General features: G+C 45.1%; 1 protein-coding gene across 1 annotated transcript in view; it reads right to left on the bottom strand.

Moving 5' to 3' along the window:
* LOC123509946 (beta,beta-carotene 15,15'-dioxygenase-like) overlaps window positions 1-13,731 on the bottom strand; it is a 47,377-nt gene extending 33,646 nt beyond the window's left edge. The window contains exon 1 of the mRNA XM_045264608.1: window positions 13,271-13,731. Coding sequence (XP_045120543.1) covers window positions 13,271-13,340 — 70 coding nt within the window. The 5' untranslated portion in view covers window positions 13,341-13,731. The remainder of the gene's footprint in view (window positions 1-13,270) is intronic.
* Window positions 13,732-14,281: the final 550 nt, after the last annotated feature.

Raw genomic sequence — 14,281 nt, 5'->3', positions numbered from 1 at the left:
CAAAGACGAAGGAGAAGGAGAAAGAGAAGGAGAGGAACAAATAAAGGTGAAGCAGGTAAGGAAACAGAGAAAGCAAACAAAGATGTTAAATAAGTAAGTAAGAATAGGCAACAAAAATATACACACACACACACACACACACACACACACACACACACACACACACACACGCACGCACGCATGCACGCACGCACTCACGCACGCACGCACGCACGTATGAACATAAACAATAATGGTAGTTTTTGGGGTTATATATTCACTGTTCCGTGGTGTGTGTGTGTGTGTGTGTGTGTGTGTGTGTGTGTGTGTGTGTGTGTGTGTGTGTGTGGTTACCCTTCTCCCCCTCCGGTTTCTCGTTATATAACAGAAGGGGAACAAAACCAAGCACACACACACACACACACACACACACACACACACACACACACACACACACACACACACACACACACACACACACACACACACACACACACACACACACACACACACACACACACACACAAGAAAGGGCGCTTAGCATACACAATCTCACTCAGTCTTGCCATGTGTTCTTGTTTACACCACCACCACCACCACCACCACCACCACCACCACCACCACCACCACCACCAGTATCACCATCACCACCATCACCACCACTGCCCTTGCTAGCCTGATCCACGCGGAAGTTTTTTTGATACGAGAGAGAGAGAGAGAGAGAGAGAGACGATAATTATCCGTATTTTTGTTGGTTGTGGTCTGCATCTCTCTCTCTCTCTCTCTCTCTCTCTCTCTCTCTCTCTCTCTCTCTCTCTCTCTCTCTCTCTCTCTCTCTCTCTCTCTCTCTCTCTCTCTCTCTCTCTCAGCGGCTAGCTAATGTGACGTCACTCTTCCTTTCACGCTACAAGGTCAAGAGAGAGGGAACACCCGCAGACATGTAATCTCACCTCTCTCTCTCTCTCTCTCTCTCTCTCTCTCTCTCTCTCTCTCTGACTTCCTCCTGGGGTTTTTTCAGGAGTAGCTCAGATATTTTTCCCAGTCCGCCTTTCCGCCTCGCCAACACCCTCGCGTCCCAATTCCTAAGAAATTAATACTTCCTTCATTCCTTCTTTTTTTTCAGTTCCGTTCGTTACGTTGTGTTGCGTATGGTCAGATTCACTTTTACTAATACTCTCTCTCTCTCTCTCTCTCTCTCTCTCTCTCTCTCTCTCTTAGTGTTGGTACTATATACAGAGTAGGAAAATTTCTGACTCTAGCTCTTTTGTTACTCTTTTTTATTATTATTTTAGCATTTTGGAGTTTAATTTGTATGTGGTATATTAAGTTTTTATTTATTTATCTCTTTTTTCTTATTTTGTTGTTATTATTTGGTTTCTATATACAGTGTGGGAAAAATATGTGACCTCTTTTCTTTTATTTTTTCATGTCATCGTTTTAATTCGTTTTAATTCGTAAATAGCACATCAAGTTTTTTTTTCCTATCCTGTTGTTCCTAATTGGTATCTATTTTTGTAGCTTCCTGTATCTATAGAGAGGCTTTATTGAGTGTTGGTTGGTTCTTAATTCTTATACTTAGCGATTTATCTGCGTCACGAGAGAGAATGGTTGAGAGGTCAGCGTGTTTGTCTCTCATGACCACCACCGCCACTGCCACCACTAATGATAGCAAGAGAGAAGCATGACCAGCGAAGACAATATCCCTCATTCTCTTTCCTTCTTCATCTCTTTCTTTATCACTACATTAAACCCTCTTCAATAAATGTTTTTCCTTTCCTTTGCCTTTTGTCTTGTCTTCGTCATTTTGTTTATATAAGGAAGTTGGAGAATACGTGGAAAGTTATGAAAAAAAAATGGCTTGTTTCATATCAACCCCTTCAGTACCAGGACGTGTTTCCATATTCATTCTGCTTACTATTTGGTGAGTTTACACAGCTTCAGAAACTCATGTGGGTGATTAAAATAGTGAAGATTGTGGCCATTAATCTTCTGACCTCCATAGACCCTTCCTAATGTCAATAAAATGCTCTAATCGTGCACATGTCTCAAGGTGAAAATGTGTCCCTGTATTGAAAGGGTTAAACAGCACAGCTCATTACACACTGCCTATTTAACACCGGAATATCTACGATTGTTTCTTCCTTTGTGTTCATTTACGCTCGCCTCACATGCTTGCGTTCAAAAGTGACAATTTATTGGGTCCTGACTTTCACTCACATGATGCAAGAGAGAGAGAGAGAGAGAGAGAGAGAGAGAGAGAGAGAGAGAGAGAGAGAGAGAGAGAGAGAGAGAGAGAGAGAGAGAGAGAGAAAGGAACGGTGAAAACCCCACGTGAAATAAGGTCACAACGAAAGGTTCTCCTCTCCCTGACCTTGTGTGGGCACGGAAACACCTTTGCCACGCCCCTCCCACGCAGGTCACGATCTCCACCCACGCCACCACCACCACCACCACCACCACCATACTTCCTCTTCCCTACATACAAATCTGACTTCCTTTTCTGATACGTGTGTGTGTGTGTGTGTGTGTGTGTGTGTGTGTGTGTGTGTGTGTGTGTGTGTGTGTGTGTGTGTGTGTGTGTGTGTGTGTGTGTGTGTGACTAGGTATGTTACGTATGCATCACCTCGAGTTACGTCATAAGATGTCTGAAGAACCCACGTGGTTGCCTTCTTCTGCTAAATGGCCACTCCTCCTCTCAACACACCCCCACACGCACACCCTCTCCCTTCATCCCCTGCCCTCTCTCTCTCTCTCTCTCTCTCTCTCTCTCTCTCTCTCTCTCTCTCTCTCTCTCTCTCTCTCACCGACACCACCACTACTCACTCCGCAAAGTCCGCGTCACCTTCCCTCACCGATGCGTTACGGCCGGCCACACGTAACATTGTAACACGTTATGAAACACTAATGGTTACGAGATGGCAGGAGAGGGATGGTTGACGTGTTCACCATTCCCTTCCACCATTTCTTCCACGTCATCATTATAAAAGAGAGAGAGAGAGAGAGAGAGAGAGAGGGGGGAGGGGTTATGAAATTATCACCTTCAGTATGACCTTAGCGTTTCAAATTAACTGATACACTGATTGGCAAGTCTCTCTCTCTCTCTCTCTCTCTCTCTCTCTCTCTCTCTCTCTCTCTCTCTCTCTCTCTGGCACACTTTTTCTCATGCATCTGTTTGTTTATTTGTTCACCAGTGCAGCGTAAGAAGGCAAGGTGGTGGTGTTGTGGTGATGTGGTGGTAGTGGTGATGCTGATGGTCGCGTGTCCTCACCTCCTCCTCCTCCTCCTCCTCCTCTTCCCCGTGGTAGCCTCCGCCCCTCTTCCCCCTGACCACCACAGCCATTAATTTACATTCATCGCACGTTCTTCTGTCTTCCACTCACCCTACTCTGAACCGTGGCATTATTCTCTCTCTCTCTCTCTCTCTCTCTCTCTCTCTCTCTCTCTCTCTCTCTCTCTCTCTCTCTCTCTCTCTCTCTCTCTCTCTCTCTCTCTCTCTCTCTCTCTCTCTCTCTCTCTGATCCTCATTTATGTTCCTTTGTGTCTCTGTATACTCCTTTTATCCTCCCTGCCTGCCTGTCTATTTCCGTAATGTAATCGCTTTGCCCACCTGTTCCCATCTGTCCTCACCTCTCTGCCTGTCCACACTAACTGAACGTCACCTCGCCACTGTAGCCTGACTGACTTCCTCGCCCGACCAGGTGTGGATTTGTCGCCTTGGCTAGTCAGGTGTAAACAATAGCAGAATTGCGTCACAGGAGACACGAGCCACTGACCATTGCTGACCGGGCTGGAGGGACTGACTGGGAGCAGGGAATGGAGAGGCCCGAGTAAGGGGTTAAGATAGGTACTTGTGGAAGCGTTAAAATCACCAGCAGCGATTTAATACATGTAGTGATTGTATTTTACATTGATATTGGGGAGAGATTCGACTGGTCTGGTTATAGTGACAGGAGGAGAAGGAGAAGAAGAAGAAGGAGGAGGAGGAAAAGGAGGAGGAGGAAGGCAAGGAGAAGAATGGAGGAGGAGGAGGAGTAGATGAAGAATGATGATGAGGAGGAGGAGAAGGAGGATGAGGACAAGGAGAAGGATGGAGAAGAAGAATAAGAACAAGAACAAGAACAAAAACACGAAGAAGAAGAAGAAAAAGACGACGACGACGAAAAGAAGAAGAAGAAGAAGAAAAAGAACACGAAGAAGAAGAAGAAGAAGAAGAAGAAGACAACGAGGACAAGAAAGACAACAGTAAATAATAATAAACAAACGACAGGGAGAAACACTCAAATAACCAGGACAAAAATCAGTGAGATGAATGAAAAGGAGAAGAAACTAGACAAAAATCACAAGGTGTTCTGAAAGCGTGGCCAGGGACGAGAGATTGACCTGCTTTTATGTGACTGCACTGATCTGATAACCTTATGTGCTGATCGGCCAGTGTGAGGGACGAAAGGTACTGGGAGGAGGGAGGAAACGTAACATAATTGGCAAAATCCATATATGAAACTCCTCTTAGCCATCTTTTTTTTTTCTCTCTCGTAAGGGATTTTGACGTATAAATGCATTGTTCATTAAAACTCTTGACAAGCTTCCCGTGTTGCAAAGAGAAGGTGAACATAAGACGAAAAAAAATCATTAACCCCCTTCAGTGCCATGACGCGTTTCCATATTCATTCTGCTTACTATTTGGTGATTTTATGCAGCTTCAGATACTTATGTAGGGGATTAGAGTAGTAAAGACTGTAGGCATTAATCTTCTGAGCTACATAGACCCTTTTTAATGTCAATAAAATGTTTTAATCGCACACAAATCTTCAATACCGTGGCGCGTTTCCACATTCATTCTGGTTACTATTTGGTGATTTTATACAGCTTCAGAAATTTATGTAGGGGATTAAAATAGTGAAAACTGTGGCCATTAATCTTCTGACCTACATAGACCCTTGCTAATGTCAATAAAATGTTCTAATCTTACACAAATCTCAAGGTAAAAAACGTGCCCCAGTACTGAGGATATTAATAAACCACTTTTTCCTCCTTTTTTCACATTTTCCCTCAATAATTTCGGTATCTCCTTCCTTCCTTCATTCCTTCATTCCTTTCTTCACCAGTAAGGTCGTATTCATTCCCATCCTTACCTTGTTTATCCCCCATATTCTCCCAGTACTGAAGAGGTTAAGATCAAAAGAGAAAAAACAATCACCGGAATATAAGATCAGTAATTCATAAAGACTTTCCTTGCCACTGAGTTCGAATAAAAGACGAAACAAAAAGAAACACCATATCAAGTGTTTCTTTCCTTCACTCCTGCAGTAGATCAAGAATTCAAGTCTATATAATCATGTCAGTAGAACGAGGCGACTGTGATGGAGGGAAGAAGAGGAGGAAGAGGAGGAGGAGAAAGAAGAGGAGGAATGTGAAGAGGAGAGGAGTGAATAGGAAGATGAGAAGGAGAACAAGACCAAATAGGAAGGCCAAGAAGGATGCGAGAAAGACGAGAAGGATGAATAAGAAAAAAAAAAGACGAGAAAGAATAAATAAGATAAAAGAATAAGAAAAGAGAACGAGAAAGCGACCGAGAAGGAAGCAGGAAGACAAGGAGGAGGAAAAATAAAAGAACGAGGACGAGAGGAATGAATAGAAAGATAAAGATGAAAAAGAGGAGCAATAACAGAATAAGAAAAGGTGAGAAAATCTAGCACAAGGAGAACAAGGAAGAGGACAAGGCAGGCAAGTCAGGGAGAAAAAAAAAAGACACGAAATAGAAAGCCTTCACAACCACGTGTATGAATTAATCTCTCGTGTTACGCCTACTGCAACGGAGGAACGGGAAAACTACGAGCAAGGAAGTACATTGATTACCTAATGGAAAAGTAGGATATGTGAAAGTAAACGCTAATAAACACGTAAACAAATGATAAAATCTGCAAGAGTGACTGCAATTCTTATTCGGGAAGTAATGCAGTGAGTGAACAGAGGGAAGACAAGAGGAAAATTAAGGAGCATATCAAATTTTCAAGACAAACAAAGCAGAAGACAACAGAAATCAGCAGTGCAATGAGAGGGGAAACAAGGGGAAAACACACCCATTTTTTCATATGGGAGAAGGAGGAGGAAAAGGAGGAGGAGGAGGAGAATGGCAGGAGGAAGAGCAAGAATCAAAGAAAAATATATATTATGTAAGACAATGAAATAGTAAATAAATAAGCTTACCACTACTCGTTTAACCAGTCACGAGTTATAACAGATGTTCGAGATGGGAGATGGAGGAGAGAGAAAGGGGAAGAAGAGGGGTGAAAGATGAAGGATAAGGGCAAAGGGGAGATGTGAGATGACAGCACGTCCCACGGTGGCCAGACGGACCTCCCACCTCCCTCAGCCTCCAGTACCCGCCGCTACTCCCGCCGCCGCAGACCGCTAGCTAACCACCCGCCACAAACTGTCCACATTGCCACAGATCTGGAGAACCTCAGCCTCTAAAGGTCCCCAGAGAAAGTTAGTGTTCAGTTTAGGTTTGTTAAGAGAGTCTGGGACACACACACACACACACACACACACACACACACACACACACACACACACACACACACACACACACACACACACACACACACACACACTAGCAGCGCAGACCAATTAATGCCAGGTGGTTGTGTCACTGCGGGTCGCCACTGCTCTAATTATGCTCATAAACGGAGCTGCGAGGACGACTGTGGCCCGTTAATGAAGGGAATAATTATCTAACACGGATGAGGCAACGCGGGTTTATTAATGAGTGAGAGAGAGAACGAGAACGAGAGAGAGAGAGAGGTATAGGGAGGGAGGGCAGTGACGCTACATGACCGTGGGAATAGGGCAGTAACTTGGCAACGCCGCCCCCTTGGACAAGTTACGTGGCAGCGCTGTAGACACTATACTGACTTGGCACAGTGTCTGTCTGGGCCGGACTTTCGCTGCTCACCCTACTTTTCCTCTCAATGAGCCAGTCTGACGCACGACAATCCATCTCCCTCCCGCTAACACGAATATTACCGAAAAAAAAGGAAAAAAAGAAAAAATTAACCACACGCCTACTGACAGGAAAATTGACATAAAAAAAGTCTGACTGAGAGGAGGGAGGTGTAGTAGTAGTAGTAGTAGGATGATGATGATGATGATGAGGAGGAGGAGGAGGAGGAGGAGGAGGAGGAGGAGGAATAGGGAAGGCTGACGCTAAGAGAGACGTGGCACCCCAGCAAATATTTACACCTCCTGAGGAAATATAGGGCCGAGGTCAGCATGACTGTTGCTTCCTGGCGAGGAGGAGTAGAGGAGGAGGAGGAGGAGGAGGAGGAGGAGGAGGAGGAGGAGGAGGAGGAGGAGGAGGTGTGAGGTAACTTCAACATACGGGTTCGTTCATTCACGCCATCCTCAGCCTCAGCACTGGGAGGGTGTGTCGTGTCGTGTGAATGATTGCAGGTGTCGGATGCACAGTGTAGTTGTCCTGTATCTGAATCCTGTATCTTGTATCGTTTTCTTTATTATCTTACCTACAGCGTTTGATATGTGTGTACTTGTCAACAAACTATTTATCTATCTATCTATTTATTTATCTATCTATCTGTTTTTGCGTGTATTTGCGTGTGCGAGTTAGTTAGGTGTGGTGGGCGTGTGAGGCGTGTATTTGAGCGTGCATGTTAGGTTAGGTATGGTGCATGTGTGAGTATGCTGTGTTATAGGCATGGTGGTGATGGTGGTCATGATAATGGTGGTGATGATGGTAGTACTGGTGGTGGTGTGACTAAGAGAAAACATACCTCATTAGATCTCTTGGTTTAATATGGTGGTGGTGACAGTGGTGATGATGGAAGTAGTAGTGGTGGTGGTGTGACTGAGAGAAAACATACCTCATTAGATCTCTTGCTATAATATTACTGGCACCTCTCAAATGTCTTCCGTTCCCTGATGAAGACCCAGTGTAGTATTCTCTTTAGTACTATAAATTATTAGCTCGATTTACTGATTTACTACACTAAGCTTGTCAATTACCTGAAGAGAGTACCGTGCAGCGGGGAATGTTGAGGTGGTGCATTGGCCGCTGGCGATCTAACCAGATGAGGTGGATGTACTCAATCTGGTGTACAAATATGGGCGTGGCAGAGGTGGCAGAGTTGCATGGGTACGTCTACGCAGATGAGCTTGGTTGGCTGCAGGCCCCGGCTCGTCTGTATACGCGTAGCTCGCCTGGTCTCCCTCTTACGCAAAGGAGACACCGCTTTCCTTCGTTGTGTGAGTGTAACGTGAAGGATTTTGTTTGTCTCTTGGTTAAAAGGTACAGGTGCTACTGTTGTTTTGTGTGTCTTTGTTTATTCTTGTTTTTAGCGTATATTGGAGGTTGTTTTGGAGGAAAAATGTAATCAACGGTAAGGAAAACTCGGGAAAAACAGATGAAATTGATTAAACACGTGGCATTTTTCTTGTAACTCTCTGCAGATATTGTTGTTTTGTATATTTCTGTTTATTCCTGTTTTTAGCGTATATTGGATGTTTTTCTATCTTAAAGTATAACTACCGGTAAGAAAAACTCGGAAAGAAACAAGGAAATTATTTAAACACGTCTTATTTTTCCTTATAACTCTCAATAGACAGCGTTGTATTGTATATCTTTGTTTATTCTTGTTTTGGGCTTATATTGACTGTTCTTCTAGCTTAAAATATAACTACCGGTAGGAAAACAGAAAAATTACTTAAACACGTCTTATTTTAACTTGTAACTCTCAATAGACAGTGTAGCTTACCAAAACACAACAACCTCGAAAGGGCCAGTGCGTCACCCAGCCAGTCTTTGCTTCTCCTACTCTGTGTCCCTTTAAAAACAAACACTTCACCAACTTCTTGATAAAAAAAAACAAGAAAATCGAGAAACGTAGCATTTTTTTTTTCTAGAGTCTTTAATCAGGACACAGTTTTGGAGATGTCTGTGTTTAGGTCACCGGAAGAAACACGTATCCATATTTTTTTTTTTTTTTTTTTTTTTTTTTTGTCCTCTTCCTTTTTGGTTGAGTGATGTACTTACTCGGGGTGAAGGGAAAGCGAGGAAGTGGAGAAGTGGATAGGGATGGATACTTTTAATGGGAGTGTGGTGAGGAGGGAGGCGCTGTATAAGGAGCGTGTCCATAAGGGAAGGGAGGTGTGTGTCCTGCATGAAGAAGGGAGTGTGGCGTGGATATTTTAAAGGAAGGAGAAGGAGGAGGAGGAGGAGGAGGAGGAGGAGATGAAAGATATATGTGTACGTATATATTTTTTATGTAAGAGGGGAAACTGGCCAAGGGCAAGAAAAAAAAATTAAAAAGGCCTACTCCGGTGCCAGTTCCCTTAGAGATCAATAGCATGTGTGTGATCTGATCCTCTTCTTGTCCTCCGACCACCACCACCACCATCACCACCATCACTGCCACCACCATGAATTGCAGATTTAAACATGACCCTCCATCTCTCGCCACAGCCGCAGAAACACCACCACAACACCACTGCAACATCACCATCAGCCGCGTCAGTCCTCCAGTTCTCCTTGGGCTGTGTTAGACCTTCACCTCCCCCTGACAGTCTCCCCATCTCGTAGGGAACCTTTAGCCTGCCCTTCCCTGCCCCACCTTCCCTGCTCCTCCCGTGCCCCTCCCCTGCCCTTCTTCCCACCACCTTCCCGTCTCGGCTATATTCACCTTCCTACCTGCCTCTTCCTCATCCTATCTCCATCTCTTCTCCCTATCTTGTCAGTAGGTACTCCTAACCCTTCCTTACTCCCCTAGACCCGATCCCTCAGGCGGAAGGAGACAGATAGATAAACAGACAGACAGACAGACAGACAGACAGACAGACAGATAGACAGAAGGCATAGGCAGGAGTATCAACGCACGAGAAAACTACCAGATTATTCAGTACCATGACACGTTTTCATATTCATTTTGCTTACAACTTGGTGATTTTATACAGCTTCAGAAACTCATGTGGGGATTAGAATAGTAAAGACTGTGGCCATCAATCTTCTGACCTCCATAGACCCTTTCTAATGTCAATAAAATGGCCTAATCGTACACAAATCCCTAGGAAAAAAAAATGTGTCCCAGTACTGAAGGGATTAGATAATATGTGATGGTTCCATAAATTCTACATTCATTCACCGATTCATCCCTCTGGTTGCTTACTCCCTTACCGTGCGTCTCCTCCTCCTCCTTCTCACCTTCCCTTCTCCCTCCCGCCTGTCAGCAACGCCATACCCGCAGTGATGCTTACGTTTCTCCAGACACAGACGCGAGAGCCCAGCCAGACATACGCCCCAAGCCCTGGCCTCTTAGCGCGTCTCTCTCTTACTCACACACACACACACACACACACACACACACACACACACACACACACACACACACAGAGAGAGAGAGAGAGAGAGAGAGAGAGAGAGAGAGAGAGAGAGAGAGAGAGAGAAATAGGCCAGACTCAATCATCTATCAAAATGACTGAGAAAAAGCGAATTCTAATCAGTTTTCTCCAATGAATGGCAAAAAAAAAAAGAAAAAGTGTGTCAGTAAGGAAAAGCGAAAAAGCAAAGAATAAAAGGGCTAATGTTTTGTCTCGGTGCAAAACATAGGCAAGTTTATCGGCTTGAAAAAAATAATATGAGCTGAAAAAACGGTGGCGGCACTTCGCCAGCCTAAAGACCCCACCGACCTAGTTCCAGCAGCGTGTCTGGCCGGGACGCGAAACAGTCCCCGCCTCTCACCGCGATGCGCAGCGAAAGTGTCCAGGACAGACGTAGCTTCAGATCTAAATCATTTCTATCTTGTGTGTCCCCGTGTCAGGACCACATACCACGTTTCGAGACTCTTTGTACTTCCATGATGACAATAATCAACCGGTTCAATACTTGGACACATTTTTACCTTGAGATTTGTGTACGATTAGACCATTTTATTGACATTAGGAAGGGTCTATGGAAGTCAGAAGATTAATGGCCACAGTTTTCACTATTTTAATCCCCCACATGAGTTTCTGAAGCTATATAAAATCACCAAATAGTAACCAGAATGAATACAGAAATGCGAGTTTTGAGTTGAGTTTTGATTAGATGATATTATTGACATTACGAAGAGTCTGTGAAAGTCAGAAGATTGATGACCACAGTCTTCACTATTTTAATCCCTATAAGTTTCTGAAGCTGTATGAAATCAGCAAATAATAAGCAGAATGAATATGGAAACGCGTCATGGTTCTGAAAGGGTTAAAGACAACATAGTTTAGTCAGTTTCTTGTGGCTATTATTCCCTAATGATGCAGAATCCTTGTTAAATTCATCACTAAAAGCTTGAAAATACACTTAAAAACACGAATTTCAACTAAATCCTTTGAGCAGTAGCAGAAATCAGACGCTGAAGCATTTTAACAAAGATCTTGAGTCTCCAGTGGCCGCCCTGCCGCCTCCAGTGACCTCACGCCTTGCCGCCTCACGGGACCCTCTCTGAAGCGCATTCCAGCCTCCGCCTCGCTCAGTTTACCGTTCCACCACTCGCTTTTTGATTCGCCGCTCAAGACCAAGGATTGATGTACAGAGGCAAGTGATAGCGGTGGTGTGTCACAATAGGTACTGGTGTATTCATTCTGTATTCATATCAAAATTATAATTTCATCCAAGCCAGCAAGCAGTGGTCAGTCTGGCAGCAGTCATCACCCTGACAATGGCCGCCACCACTTGACAGACTGACCCCACACCAGTACGCCACACCGTCACTTTTTACCGTTCCTCACCACCATTAACAAACTATTGTCTATCTTCTCTAAAATGGCTCCTGGATTTCAAACACATTGTAGCTTATTGATAACGTCATTGATTTGATGTGAATAATACTTTTCTGTTGATCAACGCACTTATTACAAGGACAGCTCACGGTTTTCCTCAAGATCTGACAACCACGCATTTCCTGGGACACCATTCAAACCCAGACCCACGAGCCACTTTAGAGTAGACACACTATACTACTACTGCTACTACTACTACTACTACTACTACTACTACTACTACTACTACTACTACTACTACTACTACTACCATTACAGTTACGTTCCCGGGCTTTTGTGGTTCAAATCCCAGACTCTGCAAGCACTGAGAGAGGCAGAGAGCCATTTAGAAGCACAAGAGAGGATTTGCAGACTATAACATGAACGACGTGTATTTATGGAGTACAATACATACATATATAGGGAATACATGTGAATACTATGGAATTCTACATCACACACACACACACACACACACACACACACACACACACACACACACACACACACACACACACACACACACATACGACAAGCGCCCTGATCTACTTAATCTGAATTACGAGTAAACATTGCGAACATTAAGGAGGAAATATTGCTCAAGACTGAGGTGATGATCCGGTTTTATCCACATCAAGAGATCCATAGATAGACAAAGAATAAGGCACATCAAATCTTCCTTGGTCTTGACACTTCATTACTAATTTTTTGTACATAATTTCATCGTTTGATTAATGTTGTAGTGTCACATTGGTTTATTTTTATGGGGAACTTCTTTGACTGTTTTCGTTATTCACTTTATTTTGCAGCATTATACTAATTCAACTACAAATTTCAGACAGGTGACGCCACTTTACATAACGCGTGGCACTCTCCCCCACCACCCCGACCCTCGCGGCACACAGCGGCAGTAAGCGTGGGATGAATGAATGGGAGTGTTATGACTGATTCTCTACCATAAAAGGCAAAGAGCAACCATGGGGGGAGGGGAGAAAACACCTGATCACACCGCCACCACCAGTACCTCATGCAACACGTGCTGCTCCCATTACAACACCGACCCAACGTGTCTTATCTGTGCCAAATACTTTACGTGATTCAGAAACGTGTCATAATTCACTACAAATGCAACATGTCAAAATACCTATCGTAAGACTTGTCTGTGCACACACACACACACACACACACACACACACACACACACACACACACGTGTCACAAGAAAGTACACTAAAACACGCCATTGGTAACTCTTATAACACGTCTCGTAAAGGTCCTGCAGCTCGCCGTGGCCTCAATGACACGTGTTGCCAGCCACCACCACGACTCACAGACTCCTGCCCTACACAACACAACACCAGGCACACAACACAACAGATCATATCCCTGAGTAACGTAATGGAAGCTGAGGGGAGGCGCAACACGTCACCACACACACACACACACACACACACACACACACACACATATACACACGGTCAACACTCACCCGTCAGCTGGGCGCTCTGCGGCTCCACCCGCTCCTCGATGGTGCTGAACATGTCTTTGAAGTTCTCCATCTCCCCTGCGTGTCTCTCTCCGCGCCTCGACTCAAGTCACTCCTACAAGGCGAAGGGAAGCACTTGTGGAATCTGTACAGGGCGAGGACTTTGTCTCTCTGGTGAACGGAAAGCGCCAAACTCGTACGGTTCTGCGTCTTCCGTTGTGAGCAATGTCTTTGGCAAGAAGCCGAGAGTATCTCAGGTCCCTTGGTGATTCAACACGGCGTCATGAACCAAGAACAAACACCTGCGCGACTCTCTCGAGACTTAACTCAAGTTCTCGCGAAGAAGGGTTAAGCAGAGAGCTTGCGGAGGGAGAGGCTGGGGAGGTGAGGGAGCTGACCACGAGAGCGGGCTGCACCGCAGAACTTCTCTCGCTGAGGTCTAGCCGAGAACTGACAGGAACTTGTGCCCACCTGCGAGACTACTGAGCGATCCAAGGCCAGCCAGCGCACGCCCCTTCCTCCTCCTCCACCTCCACCACGACCACCACCACCACTACCACCTCCACTATCCCCTCCTCCACTACTAGCATTACCGCAGCCCCCATCCTCCTCCTCCACTCCCTTCTCCTCCTCATCACCGGCCCCTTCTCCTCCTACTCCACCTCCTCCATCACCACCACTGGCCCCTCCTCTGCCACCACCACCATCACCTCCTCCCCCTGCCTCTCTCCACCACTACCACCACCACCACCACCACCACCATTACCTGTGTTCCTCCCGCCCCTGAACAAGTTACTACCACACGCACGGCCACGATTTGTACCGTTGCCGCCTCCAGTACTGTGGCTAATTAGTCTTGTAGGATTATTACCGTCATTGCTACATCACCACCACCACCACCACGATCACTATCACACCATCACTCTCCCACACAACCTTCGATCTCCTCCCATCATTGGCAATCTGATCACACACACACACACACACACACACACACACACACACACACACACA

The sequence above is a fragment of the Portunus trituberculatus genome, chromosome 27, assembly GCF_017591435.1.
Source record: "Portunus trituberculatus isolate SZX2019 chromosome 27, ASM1759143v1, whole genome shotgun sequence".
Classification (NCBI taxonomy): Eukaryota; Metazoa; Arthropoda; class Malacostraca; order Decapoda; family Portunidae; genus Portunus; species Portunus trituberculatus.
This window is presented reverse-complemented; position numbering and strand designations above follow the sequence as displayed.